General features: G+C 53.7%; 1 protein-coding gene across 1 annotated transcript in view; it reads left to right on the top strand.

Annotated features, from left to right (window-relative positions):
- Window positions 1-16,303, top strand: part of LOC114585817 (scavenger receptor class F member 1-like) — a 29,048-nt gene extending 12,745 nt beyond the window's left edge. Inside the window, exons 9-19 of the mRNA XM_028708704.2 lie at window positions 4,472-4,605; window positions 6,625-6,686; window positions 6,780-6,881; window positions 8,398-8,923; window positions 9,683-9,904; window positions 10,252-10,380; window positions 10,483-10,586; window positions 11,788-11,905; window positions 12,730-12,854; window positions 13,850-13,990; window positions 15,042-16,303. Coding sequence (XP_028564537.2) covers window positions 4,472-4,605; window positions 6,625-6,686; window positions 6,780-6,881; window positions 8,398-8,923; window positions 9,683-9,904; window positions 10,252-10,380; window positions 10,483-10,586; window positions 11,788-11,905; window positions 12,730-12,854; window positions 13,850-13,990; window positions 15,042-15,991 — 2,613 coding nt within the window. The 3' untranslated portion in view covers window positions 15,992-16,303. The remainder of the gene's footprint in view (window positions 1-4,471; window positions 4,606-6,624; window positions 6,687-6,779; window positions 6,882-8,397; window positions 8,924-9,682; window positions 9,905-10,251; window positions 10,381-10,482; window positions 10,587-11,787; window positions 11,906-12,729; window positions 12,855-13,849; window positions 13,991-15,041) is intronic.
- Window positions 16,304-19,829: the final 3,526 nt, after the last annotated feature.

Genomic DNA, 19,829 nt, shown 5'->3' with positions numbered 1-19,829 from the left:
TCTAGGCGACGTTTCGACGAGGTCTCACTCGTCATCTTCAGGCTGGTGCTTTCGGCTTCTTGTTACTGGAACAGAGCAGGATCTCAGTGTTTGAGTTCCTATAAATACTGTTGAGGAGGTGTGGTGTATAGCCTCCAATGTTCTGGGCAGAGAGGAAGTTCCCAGGCTAGTGTGCCTTTTCTTCTTTTGTTCCTTAATTGCTTGAGGGATATCTTGAGTGATTTCTTGAGTGATATCCTGAGTACCACTTAGGTGGGTCATTAGGTGTGGATTAGTTGCTAAAGCCTTTGTGTCTTGACCTCTTGAACTTTGACCTCGTCGAAACGTCGCCTAGACACCCCAACTTTTACACGGGAAGACACCCGAGGACACCAAAACCTGCATTCCTGTACCCGTGAAAATCTACGAAAGCATATATATATATGCAGGTTTTGGTGTCCTCGGGTGTCTTCCCGTGTAAAAGTTGGGGTGTCTAGGCGACGTTTCGACGAGGTCTCACTCGTCATCTTCAGGCTGGTGCTTTCGGCTTCTTGTTACTGGAACAGAGCAGGATCTCAGTGTTTGAGTTCCTATAAATACTGTTGAGGAGGTGTGGTGTATAGCCTCCAATGTTCTGGGCAGAGAGGAAGTTCCCAGGCTAGTGTGCCTTTTCTTCTTTTGTTCCTTAATTGCTTGAGGGATATCTTGAGTGATTTCTTGAGTGATATCCTGAGTACCACTTAGGTGGGTCATTAGGTGTGGATTAGTTGCTAAAGCCTTTGTGTCTTGACCTCTTGAACTTTGACCTCGTCGAAACGTCGCCTAGACACCCCAACTTTTACACGGGAAGACACCCGAGGACACCAAAACCTGCATTCCTGTACCCGTGAAAATCTACGAAAGCATATATATATATGCAGGTTTTGGTGTCCTCGGGTGTCTTCCCGTGTAAAAGTTGGGGTGTCTAGGCGACGTTTCGACGAGGTCTCACTCGTCATCTTCAGGCTGGTGCTTTCGGCTTCTTGTTACTGGAACAGAGCAGGATCTCAGTGTTTGAGTTCCTATAAATACTGTTGAGGAGGTGTGGTGTATAGCCTCCAATGTTCTGGGCAGAGAGGAAGTTCCCAGGCTAGTGTGCCTTTTCTTCTTTTGTTCCTTAATTGCTTGAGGGATATCTTGAGTGATTTCTTGAGTGATATCCTGAGTACCACTTAGGTGGGTCATTAGGTGTGGATTAGTTGCTAAAGCCTTTGTGTCTTGACCTCTTGAACTTTGTGAAGAGTTTTTCTGAGAAGATGGCTGTACTGCACTTAGTTGTGCTCTGGCTTGGCTTCGTGTATAGGGGCGAGCTGTGGTTTTGTGGCCTGTGCCAGCCAGATCTGTGTAGGGATTGCAGGGGGGTGCAGCATCCGGAGGTGCCACCATGGTTTGGCTACTGGATGGTGTCTGTAATTTATCTGTGGAGAGGGTCTGGGTTTGGGTCTGGTGTGGTTGATTGGTGATGGCGTTCTGTGTGCCTCTGGATCTGGTGTCAGTTTTTGTGGGGAGGGCTAATTTCCAGATGTCTGGCAAGCGGGATGTGTTGTCACGCTTGTTCATGTTGTGAGGGTGTTTCTCTATCTCGATGGCTTCCATGATTATTCTCTTGTGGTGATGTTCCATGTTAAAGAGCAATTTGGAATCTGCAAAATTAATTTCGTGTCCTGTTTCTTTCATGTGTTGGAAAAGAGAGGAAGTTTTTTCTTCTTTTTTGACGGCATTCTTGTGTTCTGCAATACGTGCATTTATTCGTCTGTTTGTTTGTCCAATGTACGTGGCTGGGCAGACTTTGCAGGGTATTTCATAGACCCCTTGGTTTTCCAACTGGATTTTATCCTTGGGGTTTCTGAGGATATTGGCTATTTTTTGGTTGGTGCAAAAGGCTGTTTTGATATTGTGTTTATGGAGGATTTTGCTAATTTTATCTGTAGTGCCCTTGATATAAGGAAGGAGGGCCATGCCATTGTTTTCTTCTGTGTCTTGCTTTTTGGGGGGTGTTTCTTTTTGGATTAGCTTCATAACCCTGTTTTGCTGGTATCCATTGGCAATTAACACATTTGAGAGATTCTGTAACTCAGTTGTCAGGTGGTCTTTGTCAGCCAGGCGTTTGGTTCTGGAGATGAGAGTCTTGGCTACGGAGTTTATTTGTGCAGGGTGGTGGTGTGATTGTGCATGTAAGTAGCGGTTGGTGTGTGTTTTTTTTTTCTTCCGGTAGATAGTGACACACTATCTACCGGAAAAAAACACAGGCCACAAAACCACAGCTCGCCCCTATACACGAAGCCAAGCCAGAGCACAACTAAGTGCAGTACAGCCATCTTCTCAGAAAAACTCTTCACAAAGTTCAAGAGGTCAAGACACAAAAGCCTTAGCAACTAATCCACACCTAATGACCCACCTAAGTGGTAACCAGGATATCACTCAAGAAATCACTCAAGATATCCCTCAAGTAATTAAGGAACAAAAGAAGAAAAGACACACTAGCCTAGGAACTTCCTCTCTGCCCAGAACATTGGAGGCTATACACCACACCTCCTCAACAGTATTTATAGGAACTCAAACACTGAGATCCTGCTCTGTTCCAGTAACAAGAAGCCGAAAGCACCAGCCTGAAGATGACGAGTGAGACCTCGTCGAAACGTCGCCTAGACACCCCATCTTTTACACGGGAAGACACCCGAGGACACCAAAACCTGCATTCCTGTACCCGTGAAAATCTACGAAAGCATATATATATATATATATATATATATATATATATATATATATATATTAAGAGTTTAACAATTACAAAAAAAGAGAAGAAAAGACAATAAAGAGTTACAATACAACAAAAAATAAAAAGCACAATAAAAAACAATACAGCCCAACCATTAAAAAAGCATTTAAGAACAAAAACATTTAAAAACACGTCCAGTATTTTCATATCTTTGTCTTTCATTTACTTATTTCATCGACCTCCTCACACCTCCCTTTTTTGTATTCTAATTCAATTTAGCTATTTCAGCAGATCCTTTCCATCTTTCTCAATTTTTGTTCTATAATTTACCTTAACTCAATCTGACCTTAAATTTTACACTTTGGCCCATTAGCAATCCATTTTTACTTAATTCTTTATAACATTTCTGCTAAAACCATGTAACTTCATTCCAGCATCCTTCTAACATTCACTAATTTTACTGTATTTTTGTAAATATGCTTTAAATTTTTTCCAATCTTCTTCCACCGACTCTTCTCCCTGGTCTCGGATTCTGCCAGTCATTTCCGCCAGTTCCATATAGTCCATCACCTTCATCTGCCATTCCTGCCTGGTGGATGGCTGCCAGCCAGTTTCCAGGCCCAATTCAAAGCACTGCTTTTGAGCTATAAAGCCCTCAGGACCACAATACTGTACCTCAAGGACCGCCTTTCCCTGTAAGAAGCAATCCAGATGCTGCTGTCACCATCTGAGGCCCTATATGTGCCACCTCTGCGAGAGGTCGGGGGGGGGGCTCCCCACTTGTGGGATGCTCTCCCCAGGGAGGTTCACCTGCTGCCTTCATTACAGATCTTCAGGTGCCCAGTGAAAACATTCCTCTTCTTCCCAGGCCTTTGACTAATTAAACAACCTATGAAACTCTGTGCTGGGGTGCATTTTTGAGTTTTTCTATTGTAAACTGCCCTGTGATCTTCGGATGAAGAGTGGTATACAATTTTAATAAACAAATGCATGAAATTAAAGAAACCCAAACACCTACAATTCACAGATTTTCCTGGAAAGAGGTGTTGATTATGGGGGGGGGGGGGGGGGGCTGATTTAGCTCTGCAACGCAGAAAAGCCCGGGACACAGCCTCCGGCCGGACACGAGTCCTCGAGCAGCAAAGGTGGCGGCGACAGGGGGACTGTCTCTGCGCAAAGCATCCATCGGAGCAGGAAAAAGGTGTTTCCTGTTAATCTGCTGACACGAAGCTCTGCTAAAGGCGAGGGAGCGAACAGGAAAGACCCTACAAGGCCCTTGACTCCCCTCTTCACTGTGGGACTTTTGGTTGTGCCAGTTCCTTAGCTGCCACCATGGGGCTCCCTCCTGGAGCCTGTCCTGAGGGCTGGGACCTTCTGAAGGCCTTTATCAAAGAGGCACCGTTCTGGAGTCACCACTGAAAATCGCAGCCATCACTGAGAAGGTTTCTGGACCACCAGACACACTGGGGGAAGGAGACGACTCCCTTCCCTCGACCCCAAGAGGCGCCCTCCGCAACCACAGCTTCCCCTGCTCTTCCTCTCGCATTCGACTAAAGATAGCCAGGGGCACATGTGTGTCTGTCCCTCTCTTGGCCTTGCCCTCTGCGCCCCTCCACCCACCTCCCAGTTTGCTTCCTCAGGAAAACCCAAGGAGGAAATGGGCGGGAGAAGCAGCGCAGGAAGGAGGCGGCCCAGGAGTGGTGGCCACAGCAGCCGACCGGGCAGTCAGTCTAGTGGGACTCCCTAAGGAGGGTGATGGAGCGCTGGGCCCTGCCGCTCTTCCTCTGCCTCCAGGCGCTGGGCTTGGGGGACGGGAGAAGCAGCCCTGACCTGGACCCCAGTGGGAGAAACGTCTGCAGGTCCAGCAGGTAGGAGACCCCCCCAGTGGAGGGTGGAGGAGGGTCCCTCGCTTCCAGGCTGGGAAAGTCAGGCGAGTCCAAGTCCAACTTGCTTAGCATGGCTTTCTCTGAGTGGCTGTGGCTCTCTAGGCTCTCTAGGATGCAGGCAGAGAAGGGCCTCCCCCCCCTCCACCACTGCCCACCTGGGATCCTTTTGAACTGGAGGTGCCACGGGGGTGCCTGAACCTGGGACTGACCTTCTGCATGCAAAGCAAGGGTTCTTTCCTTGCCTCCATAGTATAGGGAGTTGCCATCTACCAAGTTGGACCTTTGCTCCATCTAGCCTAGTACTGGCAGCTCTGACTGGCAGCAGCTCCTCAGGGTCTCAGGCTACTCGCTGGCTTTCCCCCATCACTGGCCCCCTGGTCCCCTTTTAAAAGCAGGGTGCCTTAAGGCAGGGGCAGTCAACCTTTTTATACCTACTGCTCCACTAATGCATCTTTCTTGGTGGTAAAATTTCCTTACCACCCACCAGTGCTCGATGGAAGGAGGATTCAGCTGGTGCCGTAGAACCCCCCCACCGCCCACCTAGAATCCTGAAACGCCCACTAGTGGGCGGTAGGGACCAGGCTGACAACCCCTGCCTTAAGGGTTCAGACCTGCGTCCTTCTGCCGCTGAGTTACAACCCTTCCCTTGTATATGAGATTCTGTTCCTTGTGGTTCTTCGTAAAGGGACTGGATTTAAAAAGGAACACAGGATGTGGCCTTGGGCTGACCCAGCTTGCTATTGCCTACCCTGACTGGCAGCTGCTCTCTGGTGTTTCGGACAGGGTCTCCCATCCTTTCCTGGAGAGGCTTCCCAGGACTGAGCCTGGGGCGTTCTGCATGCGGAACAGATGCTCTGTGTCACTGAGCTGTGGGGTGGGGGCAGAGTGTGTGGGCCCCATGCCGTGCCCTCTGCTTGAGGCGCATTTTCCACTTCTGAGTATCTCCCCCACCTCCACTATTGTGTTTTCAGTTTCCTGCCATTCATACTGAAGTCTATTTAAGTTTGGGACTGCTCTGTTCAAAGCGCAAGGAGGAAGAAACAAAACCACTTCTCTAGGGGCACATTCGTTCAGGGGCCGTGAGCCTTCCCCAGATGATGCTGAGGCTTCTGCTCCCATCCTCATCCCTGACCATTAACCCTGCTGACCTGCTGGGACTGAGCTGGAAGTCAACAACAGCCGCCGCCCCCCCTGCATTTAGGGTCACCCACAGAGCCAGCAAGGGACCTCTTGCAAAGTTTCCCCTGCCGATCGATAACTAAACTCAAAGTGGAGCTCCCTTGGGTAATAAAGAATAATGGAACTGTAGAGATGGGAGGGACACCCAAGGGTCATCTAGTCCCACCCGCTGCAATATGGGATCCGTTTCCTTACTGGGCTCAGTAGGCCAAAGTGACCAGTCTGGAAACAGAGAAAGCTGAAAAGTGAACTTCAAAGACACCCCCTCTAAAAAAAAGGTGTGGGGGGAGAGGCAGGCCTGTTCTTATTGGCTGTGGAAGTTAATAATAATAATAATAATAATAATAATAATAATAATATAATATTTGTACCCTGCCCATCTGCCTGGATTGCCCCAGCTACTCTGGGCAGCTTCCCGTTCATATGAAAACATAATAAAACATCACACCTAAGCAGGGCTGCCTTCTAATGGTTACAAAAGTCTCCTTGACATCTGAAGGGAGGGCGTCCCACAGGGTGGGAGCCACCACCGAGAAGCCCTTGGAGCTGAATCTCAGTGTCCAGGCTGAACGATGGGGGTGGAGACGCTCCTTCGCGTAATAGATGGCGCCATCAAACTGTGGCTCTTCCTGGGTACTTTTGCCAGCGGAGGGTGGTGCTGCTGGGGGGGGGGTGACCAGAGAGTGGGAGCCCCCTTCATTGTAGGGGGTTGGACTAGATGCCCCTTTGGGCACCTCCCAACTCTACAATTCTATGACTCTCCCAACTGCAGCCCAGCCTTTTCGTTTGCCGTTTGTCTGTCTTTCTGTCCCCCCCCACCAGCCCCCCGCCAGTCTTCACCTGCTGCCCAGGATGGAAACAGGAGGGCCAGGAGTGCCCAGCTGGTGAGCATGCCCACCTTCCCCTTTCGGTTCTCATTGCCCGAGAACGAGGGCTTGTCTGAACGTCTCCTTCTGTCTCCTTCCTGCCGCGGCCAGCACTCTGCACGGGAGCAGACGCCTGCCGGGAGGGGGAAGTCTGTGTCCGCCCGGGGGTTTGCCGCTGCCGGCCTGGATTCTTTGGGGCCAACTGCATTGCACGTGAGTACTGGCTTCAGGGTGAGGTGGGGGCGGGCATAGGTGGACAGAGTGGGAGGGGGCTGGGAGATTCTTAAGGGACAGACAGATGGACCATCTGGTCCGCGAGGGCAAATGGGGCTCTGCCCCAACCACCTCAGCCAACCCCCACCTGCCGGCCTTCTGAATGGCAACCAACCCAGGGGTGGGCTCTGCCTCTCATTGGCTCTCTGGCGCCACCTACTGCTAGGCTCCCTGCCTTCTGCCCACTGGGGCTCCCACACAGTGGACAAGTGCAGACAGTACTAAATAATAATAATAATAATAATAATAATAATAATAATAATAATATAATTTTTATTTATACCCAGCCCTCCCCAGCCAAGGTCAGACTCAGGGCGGCTAACAAGCAATAATAAAAACAAGTTGAATGAATACAACTTAAAAACAAGATTAAAATACAACATTAAAATACTGAAACATTAAAATATTAAAATGCAGCCTCATTACAGGAGGAGAAAAGGAAAAAGGGAAAAGAAAGAGGGGGAGGGAATCAAATTGGCTCCAAGCCAAAGGCCAGGCGGAACAACTCTGTCTTACAGGCCCTGCAGAAAGAGATCAGACCCTGCAGGGCCCTGGTCTCATGAGGCAGAGCGTCCCACCAAGCCGGAGCCAGGGTTGAAAAGGCCCTGGCTCTGGTTGAGGCTAATCTAACTTCCTTAGGGCCCGGGACCTCTAGGGTGTTGTTATTTATGGACCTTGAGGCTCTCCGGGGGCATACCAGGAGAGGCGGTCCCGTAGGTACGAGGGTCCTAGGCTGTGAAGGGCTTTAAAGGTCAAAAGCAGCATCTTAAATCTGACCCTGTACTCCACTGGGAGCCAGTGCAGCTGGAAAAGCACTGGGTGAATATGCTCCCATGGCAGAGACCCCGTGAGGAGCCTCGCTGCAGCATTCTGTACCCGCTGGAGTTTCTGGGACAGCTTCAAGGGCAGCCCCGCGTAGAGCGAATTACAGTAGTCAAGCCTGGAGATGACCGTCGCATGGATCACTGTGGCCAGTTCAGGGTGGGAAAGGTAAGGGACCAACTGCTTGATGCGACGAAGGTGGAAAAATGTCGCCTTGGTTGTTGCTGTAACTTGTGCCTCCATGGAAAGGGAGGCGTCAAGGATTACACCCAAACACTTAACGGAAGGCAATGGCACTAATTGGCCCCCACAAGAGAAGGGAGTTGGTCCCTCATCCCCATGCCATCCTGACCCAGCCAGAGGACCTCTGTCTTCGAAGGATTTAGTTTCAATCGGCTCCCACGAAACCATCCAGCCACAGCTAGACAAAACAATGGCAGCTTCCAAGTTCCCATGTCAACCCTTGATTCCAAAGCATGAGGACTAGAACCCTCTTTTATTTTTATGGGGAGAAGCACAGTTCTATGGCAGAGGGAAGAGTCCTGGCCTGAAACCCTGCTGCTGCTGCTGCTGCCAGTCAGTGCAGGGAATGCTGAGCGAGGCAGCTTCTTCACCACCTGCCCTTCCCTTCCAGGCTGCCCAGACCAGTACTGGGGTCCGGACTGCAAAGAGAGCTGCGCTTGCCACCCCAACGGGAAGTGCGACCCGGCCAACGGAGAGTGCCGCTGCCACCCTGGCTGGTGGGGCCCCCTCTGCCAGTCCATGTGCCCGTGTGGCCCCAGAGGCCGCTGCGACCCCCTCACCGGGGTCTGCCATTGCGAGCCAGGCTGGTGGGCGCCCGACTGCAGGCGCCAGTGCCCTTGCAACCTCTCCGGCTCCCGCTGCGACCCCGTGACGGGCCGCTGCCTCTGCCACCGGGGCTGGTGGGGCAGGAGGTGCTCCTCGCGCTGCAGCTGCAACGGCTCCCCCTGTGCCCAGGAGACCGGCCGGTGCGAATGCCGCGCAGGACAGTGGGGGGCGGCCTGCCAGGCCAGCTGCCAGTGCCTGCACGGGACCTGCGCCCCACAGGACGGGCGGTGCACCTGCCACGCCGGCTACCAGGGCGACAGCTGCAAGGACCCCTGCCCTGCTGGGAAATACGGGCTTCAGTGCATGCAAAGGTAAGCTGGCGGAAAGCTGCCATGATATATTTCTGGGAGATGGCGGTATATAAATATTTATATGAATACGTGCAACTTGGGGTTTCTGGCTAGGGCTGAGACTGGCCCCACACGACACTAGCCACGGCGGCGGGGGGGGCAGGGTCCAGTATACCTGAAGGAGTGTCTCCACCCCCATTATTCTGCCCAGACACTGAGGTCCAGCGCCGAGGACCTTCTGGCGGTTCCCTCACTGCGAGAAGCCAAGTTACAGGGAACCAGGCAGAGGGCCTTCTCGGTGGTGGCGCCTGCCCTGTGGAACACCCTCCCACCAGATGTCAAAGAGAACAACAACTAACAGACTTTTAGAAGACATCTGAAGGCAGCTCTGTTTAGGGAAGCTTTTAATGTTTAACAGCCCACTGTATTTTAATAATAATAATTATATCTTTATTGTCATTACCCCCTCTCGGGGACAACGAAATTACTTGACTGCTCCATAAAAACCCTAATTAAAACAATACAGTATAGTACAGCAAGGAAGATTAGATGACTTTCAAAGTCCAGGCTTTCCATTCAGGGCCGAGATCGCTCTGGGAATACTTTATTGGAAGCCGCCCAGGGTGGCTGGGAAGACCCAGCCAGATGGGTGGGGCATAAATAATGAATTATTATTATTATTATTATTATTATTATTATTATTATTATTATTATTATATTGGGGAAGCCCTTCTCCTGGGCACCCACTTCCTCTCTTCCGCATCCTGCCTCTCCCCACAGCTGCGGCCACTGCCAGGACCTCAAGGCCTGCTTTCCCGTGGACGGATCGTGCCCAGCCTGTGACCCGGGCTGGAACGGGACCCACTGCAAGCAGCCATGCCCACCGGGGCACCATGGGGAGAACTGTGCCCTGCTATGCCCTCCCGGCTGCCGGCAAGGAGAGAGCTGCCACCCAGAGACGGGCGAATGCCGGAGCTGCAGAGCAGGCCTCACAGGTGCCAGGTGGGAGCATGCGGGGGCCGGTTGGGTGTGGGAAGTGGCCCTGACCTGCCTGGAGTGTGGGGAGGGCAGCTGGGGAAGGAGAGGGGCTCCATGGGGCTGGTGCAGGCCCTGCTCAACCACGTGGGGGGAGGGCAAGCCAGAGCTGTGGAAGCTGCTCAGAGGGGCGACCCCCCTTCTTCACAGGCTCTGGCGCCACCTACTGCTCGGCTCCCTGCCTCCCGCCCTACGGGCATCAGCCGCCACTAGTTTGTGGGTGGGTGCCTTAGATGCCCTTGGAAACTCAACCCCATACCTTCTGCACACCACGTCAGCTGTCCTGCTGCCCTTGGCTGCCTCCTCCCCTGCAGGTGTGAGCTCTCCTGCCCAGAGGGCTTATTTGGAGTTGGATGCCAGTTTGCCTGCCCAGACTGCTTCAACGGGAGCTGCGACCCGGCCTCTGGGGCCTGCGTGTGCCAGGCTGGGTTCTGGGGCACCAGGTAAAGTGGGGGGGGGGGCTTGTGGAACAAGAGATGTGGGCTTCCCCCTCCCAGCGGCTGCTGCAGCTTGGCCACTTCCTGCTCCTCTCTCTCCCTTTGCAGCTGCAACTGGACCTGCCCTGAAGGGTCTCACGGCCCCAACTGCTCGGAGCCCTGCCAGTGTGGGGGGCGCCTGTGCCACCCTGTCACCGGGGACTGCCAGTGGAGTAAGTCACCAAGGGCACAAAGGGAGCACAGAAGCAGCAGCAGCAGCGGAGTCAGGCCAAAGGGGGACCCCATCAAATACCCCAAATACCCTAAAGAACCCAGGAATCAAAGTGGACCACCTCTGGACCCGGAGGCCCCCCAAGAACATGAGCACCCTCTTCTCACAATGGCCAGCCTGATGCCTCAAGCCTGGAAAGGGTTTAAATTTGCAGAAACGGGAACCTTCTTCCTTACTAAACCACCCCCCCTTCTAGGACTGTATAACCAAAACAACCTTTAGACCAATGCAGGCATTACGGCCTCAGTACCAATTCACCCCGCTTGATAATCCAGCTTGAGAAAGAGTTCCGGTGGGGGCTCACTAATTGGTGATGTTTTAGTTGCTCTTAATAATAAAGGGACTTCTGGGTTTTTCCAGTGGCAATTTGACGCTTTGCCTTGCATGCAAGTGTCACATATCTCTGCCACTGAACATGGGGAGAGCCAGGATCTCGAGGAACCAGGCCAAAAGGGGCCGATCAGAGGCCCCCAAGGCAGGACGCACTCTCCCCACCTGCAGTTACAAGCAACTGGCCTCTGATAGGGGAGACAGAACATAGAATCAGAGGACTGTGGTTGGAAGGGAGCCTGAGAATCGCCTTGTCCGACCCCCTGCAGTGCAGGACTATGCAGCTGTCCCATCCGGGGATCCAACCTGTAACCTTGGCCTTTTCAGCCCCACACTCTTAACAACTGAGCTATACAGGACCATGCTTAGCTTATTTATTTTGCATGCAGAGGATTGGCAAATGGTGCAGCAGGATATGGCCCCTGATGGCCTTGCTCTGAGAAAAGCAGGACTGCAGCTGCACCCACTGAGCAAGGCAGCCAGAGGTGGGGGGTGGGGGTGGCTTGGAGTGTTGGACTTGGACCTGTGAGAGGCCAGGGTTCAAATCCCCACCCGGCCATCAGGATGCTCACTGAGGTGGCCTTGATCTAGTTGCCACCCCTCTCAGCCAACCTCACAGGGTTGTTGTGGAAATAAAAGGGGGAGGGTGGAGGAGAACCAGGTGTGGCACTTTGAGCTCCCTGCAGGAAAGGGGGAGTGCTTTATAGATGCCACCCCTGCTTTCCAGCACGGCCAGGCCTTGCTTCTGTCATCATCTAGGAGGTGGGGGCTTCTTGCCTTGCTCTCTCTGACCTCTCTATCTCCCCCAAAAGGACAGAACCAGGCAGCCCTCTTAGCAGGAATCCTGACCCCTTTGGTTCTCCTCGTCCTCCTCTGTATGTGTTGCTGCTGCTGCTGCTGCCGCTCTGAGTCCACCCCGATGGACGCCAGGTACTGATACAAGGCCGTGGGGAGAACCCAGACACTCTGTTTAGCAACAGCCATGTGCCAGCCTCTGCCTGGGGCGCTGAGACTGTTTGGCAATGGAAATTGCCAGGGTGGGGGTGGGTGGAGTGGGGGGGCAGTCTTGAGAAACAGTTAAGCCAGCCTTGGACTTAGAATAATGTGGACTAGAAACATGCTTTGTTTTCAAAGGAAGGCCACTTATGCAAAGGGTCCCAGTGGCACCTGCAGCTTAGAAGGTCCGGGTGGCCGGCGAAAAGACCCTTCTCTGCCAGGGATTCTGGAGAGCTGCCAGTCAGAGCAGGCAATGTTCGTCTTCTAGGAGTGCAAGGCAGCTGTCTGTGCTTTAAGACAAGGCCCACAGTTCAGCGGGGCAGAGCGCCTGCTGTGCATGCAGAAGGTTCAGTTCCAATGGCCCCTCCAAGCAGGGCTGAGAGATGCCGTTGAATGATCCCTGGAGAGCCGCTGCTCTCATTAGAGATCCAGAGGAGACCTGCCATACTGATTTCTGAAGTGCCGGTGGTATCTGGTCCTGTGAGCATCTGGTCCTGTGAGCCAGAGCCCACGGACAGGCTGACCACCTCGGAGACTGAGAACTGGGTCAGAAACCACACCTGGAGCTGGAAAAGGAGCTGCTGAGTGTCTTTTCTCCAGCTGTGCTCCCTGTCCCACAGCACCAGGAGAGGGGCCCCCACCTGTGCACAGGAAATGGGGTGTGTGGGTGTGTGGAAGGCCTTTGCCCCTGATTGTCCCTTGCACAATGCCCAACACCCTCCTTGTGTGAAACTGGCGCCTCTTTGCTCCCTCCCCAGGTCGGCAGCTGCGGAGGGAGATCCCATCTCCCGCGTGAAGCACCACGTTCTGGGGACGTTGGCCAACCTCAGCCCCGCCTTGCCCTGCTTCTCCTTGGGGGGCTACAAGCTCCCACGCGTGACAGGTGAGATGTAGCCGGGGGCGGCTGCTGCCTTGTGACCGGCTTCGTCCAGCTTCTTGGCCTCCTGGTGCCCCTTGGAAGTAAGAAAGGATCATACGGGACAGGACAGCTGCTTTGCATGCAGAAGGTCCTGGGTTCAATCCCTGTCAGTGTAGCCAGGTGAGGATGATGGGAACGTCCCCTGCCTGAAACTCTGGAGAGCAGCTGCCAGCCAGCATTCTTCAATCTGGAGTCTCAAGAAGCTGCTGGACTACAAAACCCATCATCCTTGGCTAAGCTACCTGTGGATGATGGGAGTTGTAGTCCCAATGGAGGACCAAAGGTGAACAGCACTGGTGAAGGCAATACTGAGCCAAGTGTATACTTAGTAGAAGGCAACTTGACAGTGGAGAGCTCCCCCCAACTTGCTGTCCTAAGAGCAGGGGCAGGTGGGCCTGAGCTGAGCTACTGCAGAGCAATGGCACCCCCCCCAAGATCTGTGGGGCAAGAAAGCCTGGGAAGGAGAATGGATGGGTGCTGAGCAAAGGCCTGTGGTTTAGAGATCCAGGATCTGGGAACCTTCCTGTTTGTGCCTTGCTCTAAACTCTCGTTAATTTATTATTTATTTCATAAAATTTATACCCCGCTTGATTGTAAGAAGGGAAAACCCTCAAAGCGGTTTACTAAAAGGATAAAACAATAAAATTATCAATGCACAACTTGAATTCAAATCTTTCTAAAAAGTTGTAATAACAATAGACTAAAAACAGGTTAAAAATGGCACCAGCATCTCTAAGCATCTGGACAGGCTTTGCCTAAACAAAAATGCTTTTAGCAGGTGCCAGAAGCAGTACATCAAGAGGCAGGGAGTTCCAGAGTGCGGGTGCTGCCATGCTAAAGGACCAAGTTGGGTGGCAGCTGTTAGTGATGCCAGTTCTGCAGATGAAAACTCTTGCACTCCCCTTCCTGGGGTTTCTTTCTCTCTCCCTCTCTCCCCCCCCTCCCCTCGCTCTGGGCAGTCTCCCACCATGACGCCGAGATCCCCTTCAACCCCAGCTTCATTGAGCCCCCATCAGCTGCCTGGCCTTCGGACAGCTCCTTCTCCTCCTCCTTCGACACAGACGACGACCACGAGGACCCAGCCTCCCCTGCCCAGGAAGGTAGGGCTGTGGGTCTTGCTCCCTTCTTCCCATTGGCCTCCCTAGAAGGCTGGTGAGGTGGGGGGGCGGGCACAGGGTGGCACAGTTCAGTTGCCAAGACCCCGGCTACTGAGTCACACGCTCAGCCACAGTGAAATGGTCTCCAGCAGTGGGTGGGAAACCTTTGCTGGCCCAGAAGGGGACATTTGGATTTTTGAGGGAGGGGGCCACCCTTCTAGATCGCCTCCCTGACCCCCAGGTCAGCCCCCCCCCAATGCAGAAAGCAAAGGCACACACACAAACGTAAACATTGATCTTACAAGGGATCTGGATATTGGCCTGCAAGACAGAGCTGTTCCCCCAGGCCTTTGGCCAAGGCACAGCCTGACCCCCTCCTTTGGTATGGTAATCCTCACAGAACTCTAGCCCAATGGTTGCCATTAATCTGATTTGAACTGATTTTATAATGAAATGATTTTAGAATGTTGTACAGTGTTGCCCCATAAGACGAATGCCTCGCAAGACGAAAAACCCGCTAGACGAAAGGGTTTTCTGTTTCTGAGCTGCTTCGCAAGACGAATTTCCCTATGGGCTTGCTTCGCAAGACGAAAATGGCTTGCGAGTCTTGCGATTTTTTTTCGCTCCCCCCCCCCCTTTTTCTAAGCTGCTAAGCCTTTAATAGCCGCTAAGCTGATAAACCGCTAATCGCTAAGCCGCTAATAGGGTTGCTTCGCAAGACGTAAAACCACTAGACAAAGAGACTCACGGAACGGATTATTTTCGTCTTGCGAGGCACCACTGTATTATTTTACTGTTGTTAGCCACTCTGAGCCCAACTTCGGCTGGGGAGGGCGGGATATAAACAAAATTTTATTATTATTTATTATTATTAAAAGCTGAGCCCTTCTCCCCCTCCTCTGCCTCAGGGCTTTTCTCCAGCTGGAACTCACCGGAACTCAGTCCCAGCTCCTCTCAAGCGGGGGGCATTCTAAGAGAACAAGGGAGACACTCACGGTGATTTCCAGCACCTCTTTTTCTAGAAAAATAAACTTCCCACGCCCCTTTCTTTCAGCGGCCGGTGCTGAGCACCAGCCAGGATTCCCCCCGGAGGAGCCAGCCTTGAACTCAGAGCCCTTCACCATCCCCCGCACCTCCAGCATTGCCAAGGCCAAGCGCCCCTCCGTCTCCTTCGCAGAAGGCACCCGCTTCATCTCTCAGAGCCCCAGAGGCTCCACGGAGGCCCTGAACCCCACCTGGAAGGCCAAGGCCCCCTGGGGCTCAGCCCGAGCCACCTCCTTGCAGCAGCCCACAGCGGACCCTGCTGGGCAGGAGGGCCTCCCTGCCATGGGCGATTCTCCGGGGGGATGCTACGAGAACGTGGAGGCCGGTGGCAGGGAGGAAGGGAGCCACAGACCCTGCTCCTCCTCCACGCAGAGGAGCAGCTCCGGGGGCCACAGGAAGCGGGGGAACAGCTCCCGGCACGTGGCCCAAAGAGTGGAAGCCCTGGAGGCTGCCTCCAAAGCACAGACCAAGGGCCCCAGCGTCACCACCATCTACGTGACCGTGGGCAAGGCGGGGGGCGAGGGGCCGGTGCAAGCTGTCCTGCAGCGCCTGGGGAGCCTGCAGAGGGCCAGGCAGCTGCCCAGGGAGGAGGTGCAGCAGCGGCCAAGGAGAAGGAGCCTGGAGGGCCTCCTCCAGAAGCCGCCACGGAGGAGAGGGCTGCTGGACTCCGAGGGGGACGCCGGGAGGCTGCTGCCCCAAGGTGGGACCGGCCAGGAGGCTGCCACCATGCTCTGTGCTGAAGCCAGCACCCCGGAGGAGGAGGCTGAGGCCCAGGGCTTTCCCAGGGGGCCAGGAGCTCCCGCGGGGGGAGAGAGCGGCGGCGGCAGCAGCAGTGAGTCACCCAGCAGCCACAGCCAGGCTGAGGTGGCGGCTGGAGGAGGGAGAGGAGGCCCCTTGCTGGAGAAGGAGGAGCAGGAGCCAAAGTATGAGAATGTCTCCGGGTGGTCTAGCTCTCCGTAGGCACCTAGAACCTACCCCACCCCCAAGAACCTTCACGGAAGCCGCTTGGAGGAGAGCCAGCCATGTCAAAGGCCATGTCCATTGGTGGGGCCCGTGGCTCCACCGGATGCTCCTTTCCTGCATCCGGCAGAAATCTGCCATATGGCAACTTGAACAAGGGGCCAGGCGAGTCCAAGGAGCCGATTCTCAAGTACCGGCTTTCGAATGAACTTCTGCATATCTACTTGTCTGTTTTAATTTGCAGGCCTTGTGTGGCTTTGTTGTATTGGGTTGCCGTGAGGTTTTATCATATTGAACTTTCTTTCTTGGTAAGCAGCCTTGCAGTCAATTTGGTGAAAGGCCGATTTAAAACAACACAGATAAAAGGAGTGGCACGTGCATGCACAAACCCTTCCCTTCCCTTTGCGCCAATCCCTGGTTTTTATCCTGAGTTCCTCACAGGCTAACAACTGCTAGAAACTCCCCTGGGACCTTGCTCTCCACTATCACACACCTAAAGTGGCTGGGAAGCCCCTCCGGCTCACCTGCAGTATCTTCAGTCACTCAGGAAATGCTTACCTTTGCCAAGAGCCCCTGCACAGACATCCTTTGTCCTCCTGAACTCTGAATTCTCCCAGAACTGACCTCTATGAAGCTGAGCCAAGTTTCCTCATGTCCTTAATACACGGAGAATACCGGATCTCTCCTGATCTCCCTGGTGGGGAATGTTTACGCTTCCCTGACAGAGAATATTCTGAGCGTCATGACGCCAGTTTTGGTGTGGATGCTCCGCAGGCCTGGATGGGACCACTGTGAGGAAGATGAGCAGGGGATGTACCTAGAATCAAAACCAGATTATTACTATTATTGATTAGTATTATATTATTTCCACTTAAAGAGATTTATTAGCTGCTCTGCAGCTGGAACCCTGGCAGCAGCATACAAGAAGTCAAAAGCAAATGTAAAAACAGGATAGTATAATACGCAGCCCAACTGTAGAACTGGGCAGTGATGAATTTCAGTCATAAAAATGTAAAACTAACAAGTTTTAAAAGACTGAGGTGAACAGACAGACATATTTTCAGCTGGTTCCAAGAGCAAAAGCAAAGTGGAGTGGGGGGGGGGGGGCAAGAATAAGAAGACCCTTTCTTAAGTCACCGCCTGCCTTAAACCTGGGGGGTGGGGAGTGGGGTCTCAGGCACAATAAGATCAATTTAAGTATCCTGGCCACCTATGCCGATGGTGCTTTGAAATGCAAAAGCGGCGCTTTGAGTTGCACTCCTGACTGGTCCAAGAGTCAGCACAATTGTGTAAAAGAGATGCCGTCATGCCCAGTCCCAGTCCCAGTTACAAAACTCTGATTGCAAAGCACTCTCCCAAAATATTTACAGAGCAAGGATAGCTGTGGCCACAAGGGGGTGCTGCTGCCACTGGCAACAGACCAGCCTCACCTGGCACAGGGTGCTCCGGATTAGGCACCCAATCGCACCCTCCACCCCCACAAAGTCTGCTAATCTGGGGAAGTGCGACACCACCCAGATCATGCTGGACACCGCCTCCCATCCCAGAGGAACCGCCTGCCCACAGCACCACTGCCTTGACTTCTGTGCCTTCTTTGGCGATCCCTCATAGCCAAATAAGATTGACTTCCATAAACACGGTTTTAACAATGAGTCCGCAAGTGACTGTGGAGGCCAATTCTGGATCCACACATCCTTCCACAGCGGGGACAGTGGTTTCCGGGCGGGAGCTGATCACAGTGTGGATTTGCCAAGTGTGCCTTCCTCTTAGCACGTATCTCCCTGGCATCCTGAGTTTGAGTCTTCAAATCTCGTGACCCCTTTGGTAGAGGCTGTTCTCCAATTGGAGCGTTTGCAGGCCAGTGTTTCCCAATTGTTGGTGTTTATACTATTTTTTAAGATTTGCCTCCAGAGAGTCTTTAAACCTCTTTTGTTGTCCACCGGTATTTCTCTTTCCATTCTTAAGTTGGGAATAGCGTAGTTGCTTTGGAAGACAATAATCAGGCATCCGAACAACATGACCAGTCCAACGAAGTTGATGTTGAAGAATCATTGCTTTGACACGGGTGATCTTTGCTTCTTCCAGTACACTGACATTAGATCATCTGTCTTCCCAGGTGATGTGTAAACTTTTTTGGAGACACTGTTGATGGAATCTTTTGAGGAGTTGGAAATGGCATTTATAAGTGGTCCATGTTTCACAAGTGTACAGTAAAGATGGCAGTGCTAACATGTCAGGACGGAGCTGAGCATCATACATGAGCCTTGAAGGCAAGACCTTGTGCATGGAGCCAGCCTGCAAGTTGGCTGTGCAGAGATGCTTCACCCCAGAAACTCCTCGCAGTGCCCTGAGACTAAGAGTGGAGGACAGTTTGCCAATTAGGTTGGTTCACCTGTCACTGCAAAGGATGCTTCCGAGTGTCAGGCAAGGCCTTCACCCCCAACTCTTCCCATTTATGCAAAGGGAAAAAGTAAAGCAATAATTTATATGCCACCCATCTGACTGGGTTGTCCAAGCCACTCTGAAAGACTTCCTCCCACTTTTCCTCCTGGCTGCTGAACAGCCTGCCCATCTCTGCTAAAACTACCAAGAGTTCTTCGGCAGGCAGGACCCCTTGTCTGTGGGCTGAGCTGCTCTTTCTGCCTCGTGAGCCCCAATGGCCACCCCAGCAGCTTGGAGGACAGCCCCTTCAGACTCATGCCAACCAGAGCTTGGCATGGAGGTGGGCAGGGAGGACACCAAACCCAGAGGCCCACCCCCACTCCTTGCATAAGCACAAACTATGGTTGGGGGGCAAGGAGGGACCGCACCTTTGCAGCCTTTCCAGGGGACACCCAAAGAGCATTGTTTCTTGGCCTCCAGGCGCAGGAATCCTTTGCTTTCCATTCCGGCAAGAAAGGCCGGCTGATCCTGGGAGCAGAGCAACCCAGTCACACGACGCTGGACGTCAGGCAGGGCTGGCTCAGACGTTGGGGAGGGGGGTCTTCTCTGTGGCAGCCCCCAAGTGCTGGACCCCACCCCATCATCCAGCTGAAGCCGTCCCTCTTTCCCCTGGCCTCTGAGGTGCGTTTCCAGCCCCCTGCATTCATAGAGTTGGAAGGGACCCCAAGGGTCATCCAGTCCAGCCCCCTGCGACTCCTGTTGTGGGAATACGATTTCACTCTTGAATGAGGGCGGGTAATAAATGCAATGAGATTGCTAATAATAATAATAGCCATAAGGAAAACAATCCCGCCCTGGGTGGCCTGGGGGGGGGGGGGAGAGCCGTGGCAGCTGCCCCCATCTGCTCCTCAGGGCAGGAGAGGGCCAGGGCTTCCCCAGGCAGGGCGGCCAAGGGGGAGACGCTGCCCGGGAGCCCCGCCGCCCTTTCCTTCGGACCGAGGGAGGGACGGAGGGAGTCGCCTCCGGGGCGCCCGCGGGCGGCGCGACGAACCTCCAGTCCTGGCCCTCCGCGGCTGCGCCGCTTCGCCTTTCCTTCCTCCTCCTCCGCGACGTGCGCGGCTCTCGCGGCATCCTCCTCCCCGGCAGGCACCTGCTGCGGGCGGGAGGGGACCCCGCGCCCCCGACTCGCCGCCCCTCGCAGAAGCCGGGCGCGCGCGGCAGCCAGGTGAGTCCCGGGCGGGTGGGCGGGCGGGCGGAGGGCCGGGGCCTGGCGGCGAGGGAGGCCGGCTTCTCCCCCCGGGAGAGCCACTCTGCGCCCGGCCAGAGGCACCCTGGTCCCGCGGGTTCGCCGGCGGCGAGTAGCGGAGCCAGCTCCCCGTCGCCGGGCGGGCGCGGCCTGATTGGTCCCCGGCCTGTTTCTAGCTGCGCCGCCGCCAATCAGCGCCCCGCCTTGTTT

The sequence above is a fragment of the Podarcis muralis genome, chromosome 15 (genome assembly GCF_964188315.1).
Source record: "Podarcis muralis chromosome 15, rPodMur119.hap1.1, whole genome shotgun sequence".
Lineage (NCBI taxonomy): Eukaryota > Metazoa > Chordata > Lepidosauria > Squamata > Lacertidae > Podarcis > Podarcis muralis.
Note: the sequence above shows the minus strand (reverse complement) of the source record. Positions and strands in the feature narration are given on the sequence as shown.